This window comes from Lycium ferocissimum, chromosome 8 (genome assembly GCF_029784015.1).
Source record: "Lycium ferocissimum isolate CSIRO_LF1 chromosome 8, AGI_CSIRO_Lferr_CH_V1, whole genome shotgun sequence".
NCBI classification, from domain to species: Eukaryota; Viridiplantae; Streptophyta; class Magnoliopsida; order Solanales; family Solanaceae; genus Lycium; species Lycium ferocissimum.
The window spans coordinates 31,459,297-31,480,905 of NC_081349.1; the positions used below are offsets into that span (position 1 = coordinate 31,459,297).

Genomic DNA, 21,609 nt, shown 5'->3' on the forward strand with positions numbered 1-21,609 from the left:
ATCTGAACCTGGCTTCCATCTGAGTTTGTGAATATAAGGACTCACGAACCAGTGAAGCGCACCGGTAGTAGAAGCACTGAAGAATATAACGATAGATGCAACTACTAAATAACAAATGCATATATACACATTTAAGCTTTTCTAGAGAGAGAGGAGAGATTCTGTTAGTGTATCTAATGTTTTAGTTTAACTGAATATTGCAAGTTACTTTTTCTTTTCTTTTTTAGTTATCAACTTGTACTTGCCATTGATTTCGACTCTTCAATCGAAGAAAAGAGGATTGTGTGTGAATCGATTTGAAAAATACAAACTTGATATTATCTTTTTTTTCATATATTTGAATGTCTTTCATGAGTCTCTTGGTTCGAGAAATCAAAATAAGAGGCTCGAATCATTTCTTCTGACTTTTTTTCAAATTCAATATATTGGTTGATTGTATATTTGTCGAGTTGATTGGCATCATTCATTCTTTTAGTGTCATTTTTATATTAACTTGTAAAAAAGTTAAATTCTACGCTTAGTCTTAATTGGGGTGGGTGTTGAGGGTCCAAAAGTTGGCCACATGTCTCACACGTGTAGTATCGAAAACAAACATATGATGTGTATATCAATTCAAATGGTCTAAGTTGACTTTGAGTTTAAAATGTAATTTGTTCAGTGGTCAATATCTACATGAGGGCAGCATATTATTTCACCTACTTTTGAATAGGATTAATAGATAGTTGTATCAATTTTTTTTCAATATTTAGCACTTGGTTTTCTAAAAGTACCTAACTTTATCTAAATAAAGAAAATTATCGAAGAGCCAACACAATTCTCAATTAATTTTTTTTTGGCCCTTTCCCAATCAAAGCAACTCAAAAGTGTTTATTCCTCCCAATACCATATGTTCTATCAATTTTTTTTCAATATTTACTACTTGGTTTTCCAAAAGTATCTAACTTTATCTAAATAAAGAAAATTATCGAAGAGCCAACACAATTCTCAATTACTTTTTTTTTTGCCCTTTCCCAATCTAAGCAACTCAAAAGTGTTTATTCCTCCCAATACCATATGACTTTTTCTCAAACGACCAGCAAAATAACGAGTATATAATATACCTCAAACTTGGTAAACATCAAACTTTCTAAACACCTCCATTTTTTAGGATGGTGGTTCGAATTAGCTTTTTGTGCCCATTAATTCCACTGACTATCTACGATCTTTCACCAGCACAATTAATTATTCCACTATATAACTACTATCTCCCATCAATGCAATGAGGTTACTTTGTCATCAAGGCTTAGACATATGGGAAGACCAGCTTATGAGCACCTTGGCTATTCCACTGCACATTTACTACCCCGACCAATGCATATATCAATCTACTCTACCGCTAAAGGTTAGGTAGATGGAAGAAAGCAGCCTGGCATTTTTGCTCCTAAATGTGAACCCTTATCCCCAAAGTTTTCACCCCCTTAGTACTTTTTTCATAAGCACGGTCATGTCTTATCCCCGTATAGTGACCGTTTCCATGTTGTCTCCTAATTTTATCGTTTCAAGATCGTGTTGACCGTTACACCACACCCTTAATTGTCGGGTTCACCACCTTAAAATATTGTAGGAGTGTCCTCCGACCAAACAAATAGTACATGTCTCAGCATGTTTGGCTAAGATGCAATTTAAAAGTTTCTTATCCACTAAGAGCAATTTTGCATTTAGTGCATGAAAAAACCAGCCACCCACAACTGGATAATAGAGTTTGCATAAATTATCTACCAACACTACAAATCTCTTGAGCATCCATGATTGGATTATTTGATACTAAGTTTTGAAACAAATGGATCTGAGTAATCAACTATCCTGGTCTACATTCTTCATCTCTTTCCACTTCTTGACACTAGGACAAGCTCTATGAAAGAAAACCACAATGCATTAAAAAATATGATAGCCGCTAAGGCTAGTGGAGGCGCACACGAGCTAGTTTGGACAACACCCTTGCAAAAATTAAAAAAAAAATGACATTGTAGTAGGGTTCTCCGAGTCAAGCTGGTCTAGATATTACTACCATTACAAAAAGGGATGACAATCACCAACGCTAGCCGACGTGCGCAAGTTGGCCTGGACACCATTGTTATAATAATTTAAAAAATGACAACAACTGAGGCTTATATATCCAAGACTCCGAGTATTGAAACTTCTAGTGAGCAACGCAATACAATACCTTAAAACCTCAAATTATTCCAGAAAAGAAGTTGTCATCACAAGTTCTTGAAAGCCGACTCATGAGTTGGTTTCTGTGGGGTAAGTTTTGCCAATAGCGCCTTGTTGTGACAATGCTCGGCATCAACAAAATAGAAGTTTCCATTAGCCTTGAATGTTACAAAAGGTCTATTGGTCTCGGCTGGCTTGATATCTGCAAACTTAATCGTCTTTGGAATAAAAGTTGCCAGCCAAGACATCATCTCCACTTCGAAAGAATCTGAACCTGGCTTCCATCTCAGTTTGTGAATATAAGGACTCACGAACCAGTGAAGCGCACCGGTAGTAGAAGCACTTAAGAATATAATGGTAGATGCAACTGCTCCCTTTAGTATCACATTGGAATCAGTAGACGTCATGAAGGTTATGACAGGGCCTAAAGATACAGAAAGGCAACAGGTTGAAAGGGACAGAAGCTTCACTTTCTTTATAGTGCTTGAGATAGGACCATAGTAGACAACTCCGCCATCCTTTTCGTCATTTCCTGCTTCTCCTCCTTTACGTGGCCCTATGCTGATCTTGTTGTCATCTTGTGCTGTTGCGGACTGTGATAGCCACCTTTTATGGATAGCAGCTAGCTGAGACACACGACTAGTGTCAGTTTTGGTACCACCAATAAGCGGCCGAGTTCCATAACTAGCCAGATGACCACCTGAAAAGATAACGGGTAGGGGTGGCAAAATTAGCCCATGAAAACACGACCAGCCCAACCCGCCCAAGTCAACGTGGGCTGATATGTAGCCCAAATTGACCCATGAGAAATCTGGTCAAAATATTTTCAAAAAGAATTTTTTTATTTGATATGTTGGAAAAAAATAGTTTTATTAAGAACTAAAAAATTATAAAAACAAATAAACCAAAAACTTAATAAGAATTAGGCAGAAATGGATGGAACGCGGCAGCTAAGGTTTACGAAAATAGACAGTTAACTATTTGATCTGAAAATTTGACAGAACTTGGTCAAAATTTGAATTCTAACATAAACAGAGAAGCTGAAAAAAGAATTTCATGAAGGAGTGTGATGAAAGAAGTGGAGAAAGGCCAGAAAGAAAAGAGTAAAGTCCAGCATTTGACAACCTGAAAGCAGAAAATTTTGCTTAGGAAGGACTGAAAATCTACAATGATAAACTTCAATAAACCAGAAATTCCATTTAAAGCTATTTCAAGTTTCACCTCAAAGCATTACACTTTCCTTTCTGCAAATATGTCTCTTGAGAAACTTAGGGTCAAATACGAATAACATCACGTAATACTAATGATCCGTCCCAATTCCCAAATCCTAAAAATACGGAAGTAAAATGCTTTTATCATTTATTATTAAAGCAGAAACTGGAGTCATCAAACCATTTTTAATGGGATGGTCCAAAAAGATAAAGGAGTAGCTTGTAGCCTTGCTCGGTCGATACAGTAATAAAAAGTTGTGACATTCTTTCTTCAAAAACCTTAAGCTATAAACCCCAATAAGTTCATCTGTATTCAGAGGCGGATGCAGAAATTGATGTCATCAAACCATGTTTATTGGAACGACATGAAAAGATACAGTAATGGTAGCTTCATTCAGTAGATACAGTAATAAAAAGTTGTTATATTCTCTCCTCCAAAACAATAGAGCTATAAATCTTAATGATTTCATCTATACTCGGGGGAAGATAAAGAAGGTAAGTTATGGGTTCATCTGATTCAGTAGATTTTGTTCGGACCCTGTATATGTGTTTAAGAATTAACCTAAATAAGTACAAATAATTGAACTCACAACAATAAAGTTCAAATCCTGAATCCGCCTCTGACTATGCTAATGTAAACATGCATAATTCCTGCCTGCTAAATTAAGCAATCCGTTTCTCCCATATGAACATCAATCAAAATAAGGTGATCAAAGCTGGAACTCTACAGACCTCATTGTGATATTCCGATTCAGAGGCCAATCCATGGGTTCAGAGTACCACCATATCCATTAATCCTTGGTCACAATGAGTTGGGACTTAATATAAAAATACATTTTTGAAACTTCTTAACTAATATAGGCACATATATAATTCGAGTTGAATACAATGGTTAAAGTCGGGGACGGAGCTACGGTTCCTCTCACAAGTTTGGCATAACCCAATAGCTTCGGCCCAGAATACATATACTGTATTTGTGTTAAAAGATTCACCTAATATGTATAAATAATTTATTCAAGAACCCAATAAGCTGCCTTTTCTATAATCTATAGCTCATACGATGTATCATGTGTGGGCAGGACAATGAAACAGTAAACCATCTATTTTTACACTGTCCTGCAGCAGCTGACCTTTGGCATTTGTTCTACTCCTTAACTGGGCTTCACTGGGTAATGCCCTTATCCATGAAAGATGCCTATGCAAGCTGGTCACTGTGGAGAGTTGAAAAACCATCAAAAGAATCTGGAGAATGATCCCTACAGTTATTTTTTGGTGTTCTCTGGAAGGAGAGAAATAGCAAATGCTTTGATGGAATCTCAACTCCTATTAGTACTCTCAAGGCTAGATGTTTGGAGTGCTTATTTAGTTGGCATTTTCTTACCCCTGTAAACAGTGTGGATACTTTTTTGGATTTTGTTAGTTCCCTGTCTTTAGCTTAGCTTAGTACAATAGGCAGGATTCCTTTTGGCTGTTTTACAGGTTTTTTGTCTAAGTTTGCTTCCCGTTTTGATGGAAGCAGCTTCTTTTGCTCACCTGTAACCTTGCATCTTCTTGATGCTTTACTAATGACATTTGATTACTTTACCAAAACAAAAAAAAAATAGCTCATACACTCAAAATCTTAGCTCTGCCTCTACTTATTGTGCCCCTTGTTTCCATTTGACACATAGGGTGTGTTTGGTATGGATCCAATTTCCCCATGTTTGGTTGGTCAATATGTTTTGAAAAATATTACTTCTAGGAAAACAAATTCCTTAGAAATGAGAAAAATGGCTTCCCTAATGGAAGGAGGGAAAACAAGTTCCATTAGTGACATTCCAAGTTCATTGTTTTCTCCCCGGCCACCCAACGGCCCAAACCCCCACCTCTTGACCATCCCACCCACCCGCCACCCCCGGAACCCCACTCCCACCCTCACAGTGTTCTGCTACATTGCATATAAATGTTTATGGAATAATATTTTTCTGCTTATTTACCAAAACACGTTTACTTGAGCCGAGGATCTTTCGAAAACAGTCTCTCTATCTGCACAAGGTAGGCGGTTGCGTACATTCTACCCTCCCCAGGCACCACTTGTGGGAATACACTGGTTATGTTGTTGTTGTTGTTGTATTATTTACCAAACACTAGAAAATAGGTAAGAAACCCACTTGCTTTTCAAGAAAACATTTTCCTTCATACCAAACACACCCATAGGGTCAAATCCCCTGAGAGAAAAAAAAAAAAGAAAAAAGAAATAGCATACAATTATCTATACACATTTTTTCTTCAAGATTAACAGAAGGGTGTTACTTGCTTTCATTTTCCTCCAAGTGACAGTGTTTTACTAGATTGCATATAAATGTTTATGGGATAATATTTTTTTGCTTATTTACCACACACTAGAAAATAAGTAAGAAACCTACTTGTTTTTCAAGAAAACATTTTCCTTCATACCAAACACACCCATAGGGTCAAATCCTCAGAGAGAGAAAGAGAAAAAAAACAGCATACAATTATCTACACATTTTCTTGTCCTTCGATGTCTGTTATTATTTACTGTCTCTTGTTCTTCACTTAGCATACTGTTTTGTTGTAGTTATTGTCCCTTTTTCTTATTTGACATTCTTTGTTATTGCTTTATTCTGAGTCAAGACTCTACCCTCCCCAGACCCCATTTTGTAGGATTACACTGGCTATATTATTGTTGTTGTTATCTACACATTTTTTCTACAAGATTAACAAAAGGGTGTTGCTTGCTTTCATTTTCTTTACAAGTAACCAAATATTCATATAGATACACAGAAAAACAATTGAAATAAGAGAGGCAAATATAAAGAAATGAAACTGGAAAGAAAGCTAGTACAAGAATTAAATTTATACACAAACCTGTATGAAAATTGGTGGATTTTAGATGATTAGCTTGGGATCGAACCAAGTGAAAAAGGGCTCTTCTTGCCATTGTAAACTTTGAGATGCAAACCCCACAACTGAGATCTCGTTTTACATGAAGGGTTTTGGGTTTATTGGTTAGATAGGAACTGATTGTGAGAGTTAGAAAAAAGGCTTTGTGAAACCGAAAATGTATTGGGCATTTGGTCTAGTGGTATGATTCTCGCTTAGGGTGCGAGAGGTCCCGAGTTCAATTCTCGGAATGCCCCTTTTTTTTTCTTTTTCTTTTTTGGTTTACTCCTTTGATATTTAAAGGCCAAATTCATCGGCGACCCCTTCTGGTCGTCAAGATTTTTTACTTAAATACCTCAATTAAACTTTGTTTCATCTAGACACCTGAGGTGGACCCTTACTGTGTCATTTAAACACTTTTCGCTGACTTGACAAGTTGTGTGAATTTCACACCAAACATGCGAGTGAAAAGGTCAAAAATCATATTTTTTTTCTTTTTTCTACCATCTTCCTACCATCGTCAATATTACCGCCGCCGCTATCACTACCGGGAAAAAAAATCAGTTACATTTTTAATTCAACTCAAGTTCTTACTTTCTCTCCTAGTAAAAAGAAAAGAAAAAAAATCAAAGGAACTCATCAAAACACATTTAAAGGGTTCTTTAGAAAGCTTGAAGGTTTAAAATGGATTACTTTATTTGATGAAAATTTTGAAACATTAATATTGGGGTTATCTTCGGGGCTTCGTGGGGAATCTTTAGCAGAAGTTATACAATTTTGGAGGGGTTTTTCTTAAAATTTTGGATTAAAATTGTGGTTGGAACAAGAGCATACATGAAAATGGTGAAGAACTCCAACAACATGATTTCAAAAAAATTCTTTTGTTAGTAAATGTGTTTTTTTTTTGTGTGTTAATAATGTGTAGGGTTTAGAAAATAGTTTTTTTTTTTAAATCTTTTTTGAAATATTAGGTTTACTCAAAATTTATTTTTTATATTATTATGAGATCAAATGACACATGTCATAATTTAATTTGTCATTTTCTCATGTCATCGGCGAGTGTGTGAGATAATACTCAAAATACCCCCCAACGTTTGACCAAAATCCCAACTACACACCTAACGTTGCGGGGGTCTATTACCCCCCGAACAAATTTTTGTATCAAAATGCCTTTTTTCTTGATGTGGCGTCCCGTCTACGCCAACCCCCAAATATTAAATGGCGGTTGTCCACACGCGCCTGGCCCACGTGCCACGTGTTTAATTTTGCCCCATTTTTTATTAATTTCCCTCCTTCCTCCATCCATCTACTCTTCTTCTTCAAAAAAAAAAAAATCTCTCAATTTTCCATACTCCATTTTTATTAAGGATCTGAAAACCCATACCCAATTCTCCTTCATCTTCATCAACATTATCATCATCATCATCATCATCTTCATTAGGAGGTGAAAAAAAAATCACACCAACTTGCTCAAATCTAATCCAAACAAACCCAAATGTGAAAGGAAGCTTCCTAACACCAAATAGAACAAAGTTCATCCATTAATTTGATTAAACAATCAAGAATTTAGAGAAACCCATTTGGTGTTCTTCATAGCTTTCTCAAATTCTTAGCAATGGAGTTTAATTTTCTCCCCAAATCAACTCAAAGAATTAGTGCTTAAACAACTCCAACCAAGCAACAAGTAGCAACTCCAAACAAGCAACTTCCAATCGATTTTCTTTAACAAGATTAGATTTTTCATTCTTATTTTTTTCCGGATTTTTCCTTTTTCTTTCTTGATTTTTTCATTTTTTTTCTTGATTTTCGTTTATGGTGGAAAGTTGTTCTTTAACAAGTTGTTCGGAATCATATGTGGATTTTCTTCAATTGAGATTTTCGTTTATAATGGATATTATTTTGACAACAAAAAATGGGGATGGATATTAAATAGGGTGAAGATGAAGATGAAGTAGCCTAAAAATGGAGGGAGTTCAAATTTTATCTACTTGGCATCATATGTGGCGACTTAGTTGGCGTCAAAACGGGTCGGATGCGGATTTTTAAAGGTCGTCACGCGCCCTTTGGGCGGTGTATTCACGCTCTGCCACATCGGCAAAAAAGGGCCATTTTGCTACGAAAAAATTTGTCCAGGGGGGTAATAGGACCCCCGCAAAGGTTAGGTGTGTAGTTGGAATTTTGGTCAAACGTTGGGGGGTATTTTGAGTATTATCCCGCGAGTGTGTTACACACACATTACATATTTGGCTGATTCAGCGAAAAGTGTTTAAATGGCACAGTCAAATCCTTCCCCGTGTGTCTAAATGGAACAAAGCTTAGCTGAAGTGTCTAAGTGGAAGATCTTGACGACCACAAGGGGCCGCCGATGGGTTTGGCCATATTTAAAAGTTAAAACTAGAGATAATCGTCAAAAGCACATCTTAAGTATCACTTACTTATGAGTATCCTACCTGAACTATCAAGTTTTTGTTTTTCCTATATGAACTATCACCACCTACGTATTAAAACACACTTCAACTAGTATCTTCGAATGTGTTTTTGACCATTATCTCTTAATTTTTTGTTTAATTCCAATCAATTCCTTTAATTACCCGCGTGGAGTGCCATTTGACATCATTTCTTAAATAAGTAAAAAATAAATAAAGAATGTACACCACGCACCATCAGATACTAGTCGAGTGTGTTTTGATTTTGATGATAGTTTATGTAGGAAAAGCAAACACCTAATAGTTCAGGTAGAAAACTCGCAAAAAAATACTCTTTAAGGTGTGTTTTTGACCATTATCTCTTAAAATTAACTAATCAAACTAATTCAGATTCGTGCAGCCGAGTGAGCTTTAACAATATTGTTAATTAAGTCTCTAATGAGTACGTTTTAGCTATTTCAGCTCCCCCGAATAGTGTCTCCTCCACAATGATAAGTGGCAAAAAGATTTACTATTTTAATTCATGTTTCAAAAATAAATAATTTTTGTATTCAAATTTATAGACAGGCACATATTTGTGAATATGAGGATGGTATACTAGTATTTACAAGCCCTAAATTATTAACATGCTTTTCGAGCACGTTAAAAGTTCATTTCAAATTTTACTGATGTAAACACTTATAGGATCTTATGATTCATTTAAGACAAAACGTCCTGTGCCAGTAATTTGTTCATTTTTTAAAGCTCCTCACCCAAGATATTTCACTAAAAGTGAAAAGATAGCATTCATCTCTGTTTGGATGGTTGTTTCTCGTGGTTCATTAATGTACAGTATAGTATGGTATAGTATGGTGTTGTATTGTATTGTACTGTATTAATGAACATTATGTTTTCAAAAAAAAAAAAAAAAACACTATGTTTGGATAGACTGTATCGTTTGTTGTGGTTTAATAATAGTTGTATTGTTTGGTTTGACTGTATGGTATTGTATAATAACTTGTAAGTTTATTAAAATACCCTTAACTCTTAATTAAAAATTAGTTTAATAAAACTCAGGTAAAGAATAAAATAGGAACTTTAAAAAATAAATAGGTATTGGGTGGGGGGTGGTGAAGGGGTGGGTGGTTGTGGGATGAGGGTGGGGCAGGGGCGGAGCCAGCCCTTTGGGTGTGGGTTCGGCTGAACCCAGCAGCTTTTGTCCAAACCATATATTTGTATTAAATTTTTTGTCAAATATGTGCAAATAATTAATTAAGAACCCAGTAACTTTAAAGAATTAGAACCCCAAACCCACACGCTTCGAATCGTAGCTCCGCCTCTAGGGTGGGGGTAAGTGGTTATGGAGGTGGGGTTGGGTGGCAGTGAGGGGTAGTAGAGGGGTGGGTGGTTGTGGGATGAGGGTGGGGGTGAGTTGTTGTGGGGTAGGGTTGGGCGGTGGTGAGGAGTAGTGGGTGGTGGTTGGGGTGGTGGGGATGGGTAGCAGAGGAGTGGGGTAGTTGGGGTGGGGTGGGGGTGAGTGGTAGGGTGGGGGTCGGGTGGATGGTGGAGGGTGGGGTATAATGGAGAAATGAAATACGTAACCACGAAAAAACCACCAAATCCGTGGTTACAAAAATTGGCACTTTTCATGGTTATATAACTATGGGATGAACCACGGGTTTACAACACCATACTACATAATTTTAAGAACAATGAAAACAAACATGATTTTATAGAAAACCATCCATTAATGAACCACGGGAAACCACCATCCAAACAGGTATATTATCATATTGCAGACAAATCTTCAAAACATGAAGGAAAAGTGGACATTTTTTGGAAGCTCAATGCTACATCCTTCTCCTTCCTTTTCTTCAAAGAATATTGTGTGTTAAAGACCTAGCAGGGGATTGTATTACAAATATATATAAGCGAGGATGCAAAAGTTTTGTCGTCCTCATAAAATTTTTGATCCTTTGATAAAGCTATACGTGGAGGATGTTGTCTTTTCCTTTGCCTACTCATTTTTTGCATCCAATATTTTTTTCTTATGTTCTTTCTTTACAGACCTTTATAATTAATGTATGTTAGCATTGTAGTAATTTTTTATTGAAATCTTTTCTTGTCCTTTATTTTCTCCAGTTTATATTATATTTTTTTTTTGGTTTTTATATTTAATTCGAGTAAATATTTTTTATATAATCAAGAAGGTTTTATAACTTTTTTATTATTATGAGGGAATTTATGTATTATTTTATGCGGGGTTTAGTTATTCATGTATTAGTTATTCAACCTACATATCTTGTATAAAGTAATATATAAGTTCTCTTATAACTTATACATGTATTAGTTATATGAATTTCTATATTGCAAATTAAACACTGTATTAAATTTATACATGAATAACTACCTCTTAACCAACTACCAAGCGTGGTATTACTTATGCAATAATTAATACCTGCATAATTCACGTGGTCTTAAACTAAAGATATGTGGAATGTACCAAAAATATCCTTTAATTTGTGGTTTTAAACATGCCACGTGGAAAGTTTGAACTAAAGAGTTTCCAAAAAAGGAATGAGACATTCTTTTTTAAACGGACAAAAAAGGAAAATAAGACAAAACAAATTGAAACAGAGGGAGCATTGAATATCTATGCGAAAAGTATTATAAATTGCAATTTTAACTTAGAATTAATATTTTTAAGTATAAAATATATATATATGAAGAACTAAATTGATTCTTGAGATTCATTTAATGAATTTAGTTTTTTTTTTCTCCTTAGTTTAGTCTAAAACTAAGTTTAAATGGCCACATTTAACTAGCATAAACTCTTGCCACATGAAATATTATAAGTGAAATTTAAACTTAATAAATATTAAAAAAATTCTAATTGTATATGTAAATACAGAAAATATTGATAAAAATGCTATATTTTTGTTTCGGAAATAGCTGTAATTATTTTACATAATTTAAATCATGTTATTTTACTGAATGTTGAGTCGATTGTGCCCCTTTGGTATTTAATAATTTTTCTGCCAGACTTTCTTCCCTATAAATAATTTTTTGTTTAAAAATTATCTAACTAGGTGACTAGAAAACTTTAATAATAACGAATACTTTTTAAATAAAATATTAGTATTTTTATCTGTTGAGTTTGGGTCCGGGCTTAGCACAGGCCTCATGTAACTAGTATGCTCTAGAAAGTCTTTCTTTTTCATGACAGAAAAGTCTTCTTTGGGCTAAGTATCTATAACTCATATTTTCATTTGAACAAAGAAAATAATAAGAAAAAAGAAATAAAGTTAATGGTCAACTCCCTCACAATTGTCAATAAACATGATTTTTTCATTGAATATATGACTAATGAGTTACAGAGTTGGCCACTTGCGACTAATTCCCCTTTTGACTTGTCAGTGTGGCATGTAAGAAAATGACCACGAAACAACGCATAATTCATGTAAAATAACAGGTGTTCTACTTTCTTCTTTATAAAAAAAGATGGATAAGAGTACATTACTACATGGATTTAAATGTTACTCCATTATCGATCAAATGTCACTTTTGGTTCTTTGAGGTTTGGCTGTATTATTCCCTAACTACGTTGACCAAAATTCAGAATTCAATTCCATAATAATATGCTTGTAACTCAATTGTTGAACAATCTTGATCGCTTCAAGGACTGTTAAAGTTCGTACCTAACATGATTGATACTTGTCACATGAATTTCAAATATGCAAAACGAATCCTACATTTCTTTTGATCCGCTTGTTTCGTATTCCTACTATTATAAGTTTTTTTTAATTATTATTATTACTACTACTACTACAAGAAGAAGAAGAAGAAGAAGAAGAAGAAGATATCTAGTGTAATCTCACGAATGGTGTATGGGGAGGGTTGTGGATACACAATCTTACCCCTATCTTGTGAAGGTAGAGAAGTTATTTCCGATAAACCTTCAGCTCAAGTAAAGCATATCAAAATCAGTACGAAAAAGAAATACAGTAGTAATGAAACCATATACAAAATAATAATTAAAAATAAAAAGGAACAGTAGCAACAACAACTAGTACAATAATCAAAACAAAAAAAATAACAGGTGATAGTAAAATCAACGAACAAGATAAAAGGAGAGTGCTGACAATAATACCGATAAGTAAAAACTCACAGGATGAGGAAAGAAATTGTGGACTCTCATGTTCTGAAACAAAGCAAGACAAGTTCTCACCTAAAGGAACTCAAGTACGAATGGGTTTCCATGCTCGACTATCTACTAATCTTCTACCCTAAATTATTATTTGGGGTCATATTCCCAGTAACCTGTGGATGTGTTTATTAGTAAATTTGTGTTCAAAACTAGTAAACCAAAAACATGATTTAATTTGAAAAACGTAAAATGCGTAAAACTGAAAATATCCAAGTCCTGCTGAACTTCCTTGTGTGCCCATAAGGAATTTAATCCTCAAAAAAAAGGTTATGGATTACTTCCTCCCAAGATAAAACAGATATCTATTGATGGCGTAGCAGTACCTCAAACCCTATCAACTTCGTTGAACGCAAATTCGGAAACAAATCACACTGACTGTACTATAATTTTGTTTTGAAAACTAATGCAGAGAACAATTTCAAAGGAAAAGAATTTAGATTTTTTTTTTTTTTTGGTGTTTAAAATCTGAGGTAAAGCTTTGAATTTATAGACAATGAAAGGGTGAGATGGAGAGGTGCAATACAAAAAGTGTTTTTTGAGTGCACTTCAAAATGTACCTTTTCTCATTTCCTATTTATACCTTAAAATCCCAATACTGGTTAAGTTCTGTCTAATCACCTCTACCTCCAATATTATTATTATTATTTGGACCCCATTTTCAACAAAAGTAGGAGTAAGCAATTGTGAACCCTCATATTTGAAACAAAGCACCTGCAGATGTGTTAAGTCTTGTCTACTCACCTCTCCTTATATACTATTTTTTCCAAAAAGATTGTCTTTTTTAATAGGCACAAAGTTTAAGAAATAAAGAAGATTTTGAAACGTGTGGTCATTAAAGCAATTTACGTATTTTGAAAAAATCATCTCATAAAGTTAAATTATTTTTAAATATAGAAATGAAAGCAATCTTTTGGGCAGATTTAAAAAAAAAGATAAATATTTCTGAGAGAGGGAGTATTATTTGGACTCATTTTCAACAAAAGTAGGAGCAAGGGGAGTTAGTTATATTCTCCAAGTCAAAAAAAGCCCGCGTAGAGACATATTCTTTTTTGGCGTGTGTAGTCAACACGCCGTCGTTTTTTGTTCTTTCTCTCTTCACCTACGCATAAACTACTCCGTCTTCATTTGATTCTTTTCTTCATCTCATTTCTCTCTTTATTAACAAAATTTCTTCCTCTTAGTTTTCATAATACTATTTTTCTCTTAAGGTATGTTCTTTTTTCAGAATTTACTGCTGTTATTTCAATATAGTATCAACATTTGAATAGTTTGGTTGTTTCAATTTTTTTTTTTGTTTGATTTGAGTTGTTGATAGATTTTGACAAGTGGGTATTTGCTCTTTTTGTTTTTTATTAATGGGTTTTGCTGAAAAGATAAATCTTTGATGTTGGAAAAAAAGAAAAGAAAAGAAGGGGTCCAAATGTATCAACATTTGAATTGTTTGGGTAGTTTCAGTTGTTTTTGTTTGATTTAATTTGTTGGTTAATTTGACAAGTGGGTATTTGTTCTTATTGTTTTTTTATTAATGGGTTTTGCTTAAAAGATTAATCTTTGATGTTGGAAAAAAAAAAGACTGATATAGAATTGCTTGGGTGATTACAATTTTTTTTTTTTTTTTTAAAATTTAAGTTGTTGGTTGAATTTGACACCTAGGTATTGATTTTTTTATTTTTTAATTGATGGGTTTTGCTTAAAAAATAAATCTTTGATATGATAGTTGAGCAAAATGGATATAGAGGATTTATGTAGCTAACTCCAACTAGTTTGGAATTGATTTTGTAGGTGTTATTTTGATAATTTTTGTCTTAGAGGTATGTTTGCTTTTCTAATTCACTGTTGTTTATTTCAATATGTATCAACATTTGAATTGTTTGGGTTGTTTAAGTTTTTTTTTTTTTTTTTTTTTTTTTTTTTTTTAAGTTGTTGATCGAATTTGACAATTGGGTTTTTGTTCTTTTTGTTTTTTATTAAAGGGTTTTGCTTAAAAGATAAATCTTTGATAATGGAATTAAACGGGTCCAAATGGATATAGAGGATTCGTATAGCTATCTCCAACTAGTTTGGTTTGATATTGTAGTTGTTATTTTGTTATATTGCAAATGGTTTTTGTGTTTGAGCTGAACTTTGATCTCCACTGATGTATGAATTGTCTATGGAGTGTTATATTTCAATCCGCAAATCGCTTGCTTTTCTCTTTTTGTGCTAGTTACTTATTAGCTATTTCGTTTGGGTGATTAACCCTCGCTATATTTATCTTCTGAGTTTGTCTTACAAGATGTCCTAACCATCCTTCTTTCCAGTTCAGCTTGTACTTTTTGTTACCAGTTTGGCTGTAGAAAAATCCCTAAACTGTGCTCTTCTATAATTTGGATATTAGATTATGTTTTGTATATGGTTTTAGTTGTGTCCTGTATCTTTTATGGATTCTTTTCTGGACTTCCTTAATGCTTGATGTTATCGAAAGAGCATGGTTTGTGATTATTTGTCCTCAATTCTTGCTTTGGTAATTGTTTCTTGAAGCTTCTGTTGCTCACAATTTCTTTTGATTTTTGTGTAGGTCATCTTTCTTCCAATAAAATGGAGTTTTTCTCTAGGAATACAAGCAATGACTCTTCAGGTTTCCAGCAAGACATTACTAGGTGCCCATTTTTGACGAATATCAATGAGCCGACAAATTTCTCTTTCTCAAGCTCCAGTGGTGTCCCCATTCCTGTAAGTTGTTAATTTTTCATTAATTTGCAGAAGAAATATTTCTTTGAATCTTTGTAAAGTAATTTACTTATTGATGAAACGATATTGTTAAGGCCTCTCATTTATAGCCTGTTTACCTAAAGCTTCTAGGAAGCCAAAAGTGCTTATTTTGTTGAGGTGTTTGGCCAAGTTTTTTGGAAAAACATAATTGCTTTTTAGTAGTAGTAGAAGCTGTTTTTCAGAAGCTGAAAAAATAGTTTTTCCCCAGAAGTACTTTTAGAACATTGGTCAAGTACAAATTTTTGATGAAAACATTGGTCAAGTACAAATTGTTGCTCTAATATTGGCAAAAATGTTTTTCAAATTGATTAGCTAAACACAAATTGCTATTTTCCAAAAGTATTTTTTCAAAAATCACTTCTGACAAAAAGCACTTTTAAAAATAAGCAGAGTTTGGAAGTTTGGCCAAACAGGCTATAAGTCTACCACCAATAGTTGGTTCCGTGACCATATCCTGGTCACACTAAAATTGAAGTCTTTCTCATTATTTCCTTGCACCTGAATCAGGTACGTGCAGGAAAAGGTCCTATCTTCGAGGATGGTCCTAACTTTGACATGGCATTCAGGCTTTTCCATGGGCAGAACGGTGCTGTCCCGCTTTCTGGGAGACTGTTCCTTACGAATGAGAAACAAGATTCTGAACATGCACCTCGCCAGTTCAACCCTTTGGCGGCAAAGGCTGCTACCATAAGTCTCTCAGCTTTTGGATTTGGAGGGCCGTTTGGTTTTGATTCATTCTCTGAGAAGTGGAAGAATCAAAAGAAGAACTCTGAATCATCCAAAAGACAGGTTCAAGACCATTAATTTCCCTTTTTATTTTGCATCTCCCAGATTTCTCAATATGTCAAAATAGACTGAATTAGGTTATAACTCTTGAATTATGACTTTGTCAAATGTCCATGTTCCAATGAAACACTTTATTTGACTTCTTGATCTAGCGTAAATTTCTAAGATTAGCAGTACGTCAAAATTGCTGAATTTCATTATAACTCTTGAAATATGATTGTTGGTGACTTAAGAAGCTTTTAATTTTGGGCAGAATAACCAAAATTCAATCTGATTGTGCTTGCTAACCAGCATTTTGCATACCTTAGTCGGCCTTTTGGCTAAGATCAAGTGTAGTATCTGTTCTTATCATTTATATTTTTGGATCTATCAGGGAGGAGATTCAGAACACGAAGCACAAAGCAATGAGTGGTTGCAAAATGGAAATTGTCCTATAGCGAAGTCATACCGTGCTGTGAGTACTGTCCTTCCTCTTGTAGCGAAGGCCTTTAAGCCTCCTCCTGGTATGAAAATCAAGTGTCCCCCTGCTATAATTGCTGCCCGAGCAGCTCTATCACGGACCACCTTTGCAAAAAACTTGCGACCACAACCTCTGCCTGCAAAAGTATTAGTCATCGGTGTCTTGGGCATGGCAGCAAATATCCCTTTAGGCATATGGAGAGAACACACTGAAAAGTTTTCGCCATCATGGTTTGCAGCTGTACACGCTGCTGTGCCGTTCATAGCCATTCTGAGGAAGTCCGTGTTGATGCCTAAATCGGCTATGGCTTTTACCATTGCAGCGTCTATTCTTGGACAAGTGATAGGCTCTAGGGCAGAACGATATCGGCTCAAAGCAGTTGCAGCTAGGGATTTGGTTCTTATGAAAAACTTTATCCCCGGACACGATCATCAAGTCGTTGATGGAGCACTTAGAGGTGGACACTGCAGTGAGATTGTTGCTTCGAACAAGGTTCCTCTGCATGTCGGTTTCCTTTCACCAGCTAGTGTAGTTAGCTGATGCTTTAACATTTTTGATGTTGTATTGATTAACTTTGTGCAGGATGCCTGCATATATTCTTTGCATTTGTAGCTATGTTGCTCGGACTCTTTAAATATGTCGTCAGGTGCGTGTCAGATCCTCCAAAAGTAGTGCATTTTTGGCGAATCCGATGCGCGTGCGACATTGTTTTTGGAGAGTCCGAGCAATATAGACTTGTGATAGTCCATTAGGCAATGTTCAGCAACTGAGAGAAAAGTGTTGAGGATGAGCATTATTCTTGTTTGGTGACAGTATAATTATGAAGTAACGATGACATTTGAGTGTGTTTCCTATGCCAAAATAAATGAAAATGATTTTATTCTTATGGTTTTGGTTTGAATATGAAAAAATCTCCTAGTATTTTAAATAACTTGATGTTCCTCTCAGTGGCAGAGCCAGGATTTCATACAAGGAGACTCAAAGAACTACTAGAGCTTCACACCTATGATTTCTGACCTATAGCACTTTTTGGAACCCCTTTACCAAACAACAACTACTAGACTAAGAATACACAAAGAGTCCATTTCATTAGAAATCTATTAGTACATGGGAGAGTTTTACAAGGTGTTTGGCTAATATATATGATAGTACATTTCAATTAGGTAAAACGCCTCTAGGGATAACAATGTCCCCAATGTTGTTGTGCCATGGATCAGCCAAGTGAGTTGCCAAGTTCTCCAATGGTCCTGTTCCTGGGTATGCTGATTGTTGAACACAAAATCCCACAAATGCCAACAACGCAAGGCGACCTAACAACAAATAATTATCCATTAAAGTGAGATTAAATACACGGAGAATAAGGAAGGTTGCTTGCTAGAACAGGTAAAAAGAGGTTTGACCGTATAAGTAAAGTTTTGGTAACATTGTAAATCGCTACTAACTTATTAAAATGGGTAACTACACTAAAGTAAGAAATCAATACGTTGGCACTTGACAGTGTATATAAGTTAAATCCATAAAAAGAGAAATGTGAAATGCATAAGAGGAGTGAGTTGATGTTCTAACCATTTTTGATTTCCTTGACTTTGAGTTCTTCAAATTTCTTAGGGTCCTTAGAGTAGCCCAATGGGTCAAAAGCTCCGCCAGGGTACTTCTTCTTCTCTGGGTCCTTTTCCATACTCCTTTGGTGTTCTACAAAGGCTATGGCTAAAAATTCAATAACCAAAATAGTAGGAAGTGTGCCCCATGGAACAGGCTGGCCCAAATATGTAGCTTGTCCTCCAGGAACTGCGGCCCATTCTTGGGCCTTGACCCAATTGCCCAAGCCCAATGCCTCTGGAACTAGGATTCCTGGCTGCAAATTTGTTCATGAATAAAAGCTATGTTAGAGAATTCAAACCAATATATAATTTTATGTTAGAGAAATTGATTAATGTAATGTAAAGATCTCTTCTAAAATGTGTATATTTTTCTAACATTGTTTGTATATCTCTTCTAACATGTGATGTATGTCTTAGAATAATGTACTTGTTTACAGACTTACAGTGGTGAAACCAGGAATACCGCTAAAGGAGTTCAAGATTTAACGTAATTGTATAAAAAGGTCAGTTTTGACCGATATACGCAATATATAATATTCAATATACACAGTATAACTTTCCGACGAGAAGTGTTCTTCGCGACTGCCTAGTTAGCTTTTAAATGTCCACAATCTTAAAGGTAATGCAGAAAATTGTTCAAAAATAGTAGTACTACATGAACTGTGTAGATATTACAGCTTGATTTTTATTGGTTTCATCTTGTTTTCCTTGTAAAAAGAGTTTAACTTCTATATGCATCGAAGGTCACCAAAAGCATAATTACCGGGAATTCTCCATAAAATGGAATTAGGAACTCGTAAAATATGGAAAGTTACTAGCAACAAGAAGTTAATATACACTAATAACATAATATTTTATACTTTCAGTCTGTATAAGTTGAATCATTTCCTATATTAGCAGCTAAAAAAGGAGTATTAGAGAATAAGAAGCTTACAACAGCAAGCATAGCCCATCTGCAGTGAATAAGTTCAGACTCTTTGTATCTCTCCAAATTTGAAGGTACTTCTCCTAGACCAAGTGGATCAAATCCAAAGTCTCTGCATTTATATATTTAGAAATTAGAACATGCATAAAGAAATACATATTATAGTACTTTATAAAGGGGTGTGCAAATGGCTACGTGAACACTTTTTTTGATCCAGAGAGAGTAATATTTTACTTCTAATAATATATAAGTCAAAGCAGGTTTTAAACCTTGTGTCAGTCAAATATCGTCACATAAAATGAAACGAAAGAAGTATTGTACTATTTTAGTGATGAATTACCCGGGGGCTGAGCCGTCGAGGTAGGAGGGACGGGGTTGGCCGGGCATCCACTCGGCCGACATGGTGAGCCGTGACATGGCATTGGTAGCTCCGGTGGACACGGGCACCGCCACGGCAAATTTAGACTTGGAAGAAGAGAGGACAGAGGGGCAAACTGCTGCTATTCCACAGCTCATCAATGTATTAGAAGCCATCTCTTCTTCCTTTTTTTTTTTTTTTTTTTTAACTTAAAGATGTTCAAAAGATTTTGGAGATGAATGAGTAGAGAAAATAGAAAACGGATATGAGAATGGAAAATGATGGTATAATTGTGGAGGGTATAAGGAAGGAGTTTGAGATATAGGCAAATCTGAATGTAGATTGTTATTGGCTAAAGAGAATGGTTTCTGTTTTGTGATTGGGCCAGGTGGAACATGAAGTGGATATATCGGAGGATATGTGATGGTGCTTTTGTGGCTGAGGTTGTCTTAGTTGGAGAAAATATCATACGTAGGGTCCCACAATGGGTTAGATTGTTGCCTACGTGGATATCTAAATTGGTAGATAATAATATATGGGAATTTTACATAAATGACTATACTTTGGGGGTTTAAATTTTGCCATAGCTACAGTTTCAATATTTACATGGCATAGCTACTGTTTTTCTGCTGTATTCAAAAAATGACTCGCTGTATTCATAAAACAGCTTAGCTGTATTCATGAATGCAGCGAATAAATTTTTTTCAAAAATTAGTCATATGTATTCAACTCAGTTGTATTCACGTCAATTGTATTCTACTCAGTTGTATTCATTTATAGCTAATTTTACATTGTATTCACTTTATTGTATTTGAAAATCAGTGGTATTCAAACAACATAAATACAAAAAAATTATATTCAGCTTGCACAACTGAGTTGAATTTTCCCAAAAACACAGAATTTTACACTAAAAAAGTTAACACATACACTCAAAAAATTGAATACAAAGAAATAAAATTCACTCTGTTCATTTGTATACACTTCAAAAATTAATGTATTCATTTATATACAAGAAATAAAATTAACGAATATACTCAAAAACAGAATACAAGAAAATAAAATACACAAAATACTGAATTGTACGCCAAAAAATTAATGAATACACTGAATTGTATGCTAAAAATTTAATGAATACACCAAAAAAAAATACGATTTTCCAGATTCGGCACGAAATCTGACCGGAAAAGTCACCGCCGGCCAGATTCACACAAAGCAAAATCTGACCAGAACTGAGCAGATCCGGTCAGATCTGGCCAAGATCTAATCGGATCTGACCGTCAAAACTCAAAAGCCACCGCATCAACAACGGAGAACGGTTGGTGAAACAAAAAACACCTGCTGCATTGTATAAGTATAGACATTTCGTCTCAAATCAATACATTTCTTGCATCCTTCGCATAAGCTGTAATCATCGCGTTATGACTATGAGTATCAGGCTTTACTCCCTTTTTCTTCATCTCCTCAAACAATTTCTCAGCTTCTAAGAAAGTTGCTTGTCCGTTTCTCGCCGGAGAAGAGGGCGCCGGAAGCTCCTCGCCGGAGCAGTGGGTAGCGGGGTGGGGAGGAGGGGAGAGGGGAGAAAGAGAGATGAGAATGGTTAGTTTGGAAGTGAATAATGTGGTATGGGATATTCTACTTTGTATATATATGTAGCTATAAGTTGTATTTAACATATTATAATTAGCTATGAGATGTAATTATTTTAAACTATAGCTACTAAATATAAATATGTGGTAGAGTTAGTTATGCCATGTAGTTATCCCATAATATATTGAATATCTAATAATAATGGTGGAGTTCGGTTAACTTATGCATACCTCGACTATTTT

The 21,609-nt window shown here is 34.9% G+C and overlaps 3 protein-coding genes, 1 non-coding gene and 1 pseudogene across 5 annotated transcripts; 3 read left to right on the top strand and 2 right to left on the bottom strand.

Annotated features, from left to right (window-relative positions):
* Positions 1-1,960: 1,960 nt before the first annotated feature.
* Positions 1,961-6,420, bottom strand: LOC132068017 (uncharacterized). The gene is made up of 2 exons (XM_059461474.1): positions 6,273-6,420; positions 1,961-2,893 (listed from the first exon to the last, which is right to left on the bottom strand). The coding sequence occupies exons 1-2, from the start codon at positions 6,343-6,345 to the stop codon at positions 2,241-2,243; spliced, it is 726 nt and encodes a 241-aa protein (XP_059317457.1). The 5' UTR covers positions 6,346-6,420; the 3' UTR covers positions 1,961-2,240.
* A 52-nt stretch (positions 6,421-6,472) lies between these two features.
* On the top strand, positions 6,473-6,544 carry TRNAP-AGG (transfer RNA proline (anticodon AGG)). Its single transcript has one exon. It is a non-coding gene; the product is annotated as a tRNA-Pro (tRNA).
* A 7,395-nt stretch (positions 6,545-13,939) lies between these two features.
* LOC132068018 (uncharacterized) lies at positions 13,940-17,782 on the top strand. 2 transcript variants are annotated; one of them, XM_059461476.1, is made up of 5 exons: positions 13,940-14,107; positions 14,682-14,710; positions 15,457-15,611; positions 16,158-16,439; positions 16,810-17,782. In XM_059461476.1, the coding sequence occupies exons 3-5, from the start codon at positions 15,477-15,479 to the stop codon at positions 17,434-17,436; spliced, it is 1,044 nt and encodes a 347-aa protein (XP_059317459.1). In that variant the 5' UTR covers positions 13,940-14,107; positions 14,682-14,710; positions 15,457-15,476; the 3' UTR covers positions 17,437-17,782. The 2 variants fall into 2 exon arrangements, with proteins under 2 accessions (XP_059317459.1, XP_059317458.1); XM_059461475.1 differs by lacking the exon at positions 14,682-14,710 and having other exon boundaries at positions 13,941-14,107.
* Positions 16,736-16,907, top strand: LOC132069021 (U2 spliceosomal RNA; annotated as a pseudogene).
* Positions 17,783-17,965: 183 nt separating the features above from the next.
* Positions 17,966-20,052, bottom strand: LOC132068019 (chlorophyll a-b binding protein 6A, chloroplastic). Its single transcript, XM_059461477.1, has 4 exons — positions 19,763-20,052; positions 19,432-19,534; positions 18,463-18,751; positions 17,966-18,206 (listed from the first exon to the last, which is right to left on the bottom strand). The coding sequence occupies exons 1-4, from the start codon at positions 19,954-19,956 to the stop codon at positions 18,052-18,054; spliced, it is 741 nt and encodes a 246-aa protein (XP_059317460.1). The 5' UTR covers positions 19,957-20,052; the 3' UTR covers positions 17,966-18,051.
* Positions 20,053-21,609: the final 1,557 nt, after the last annotated feature.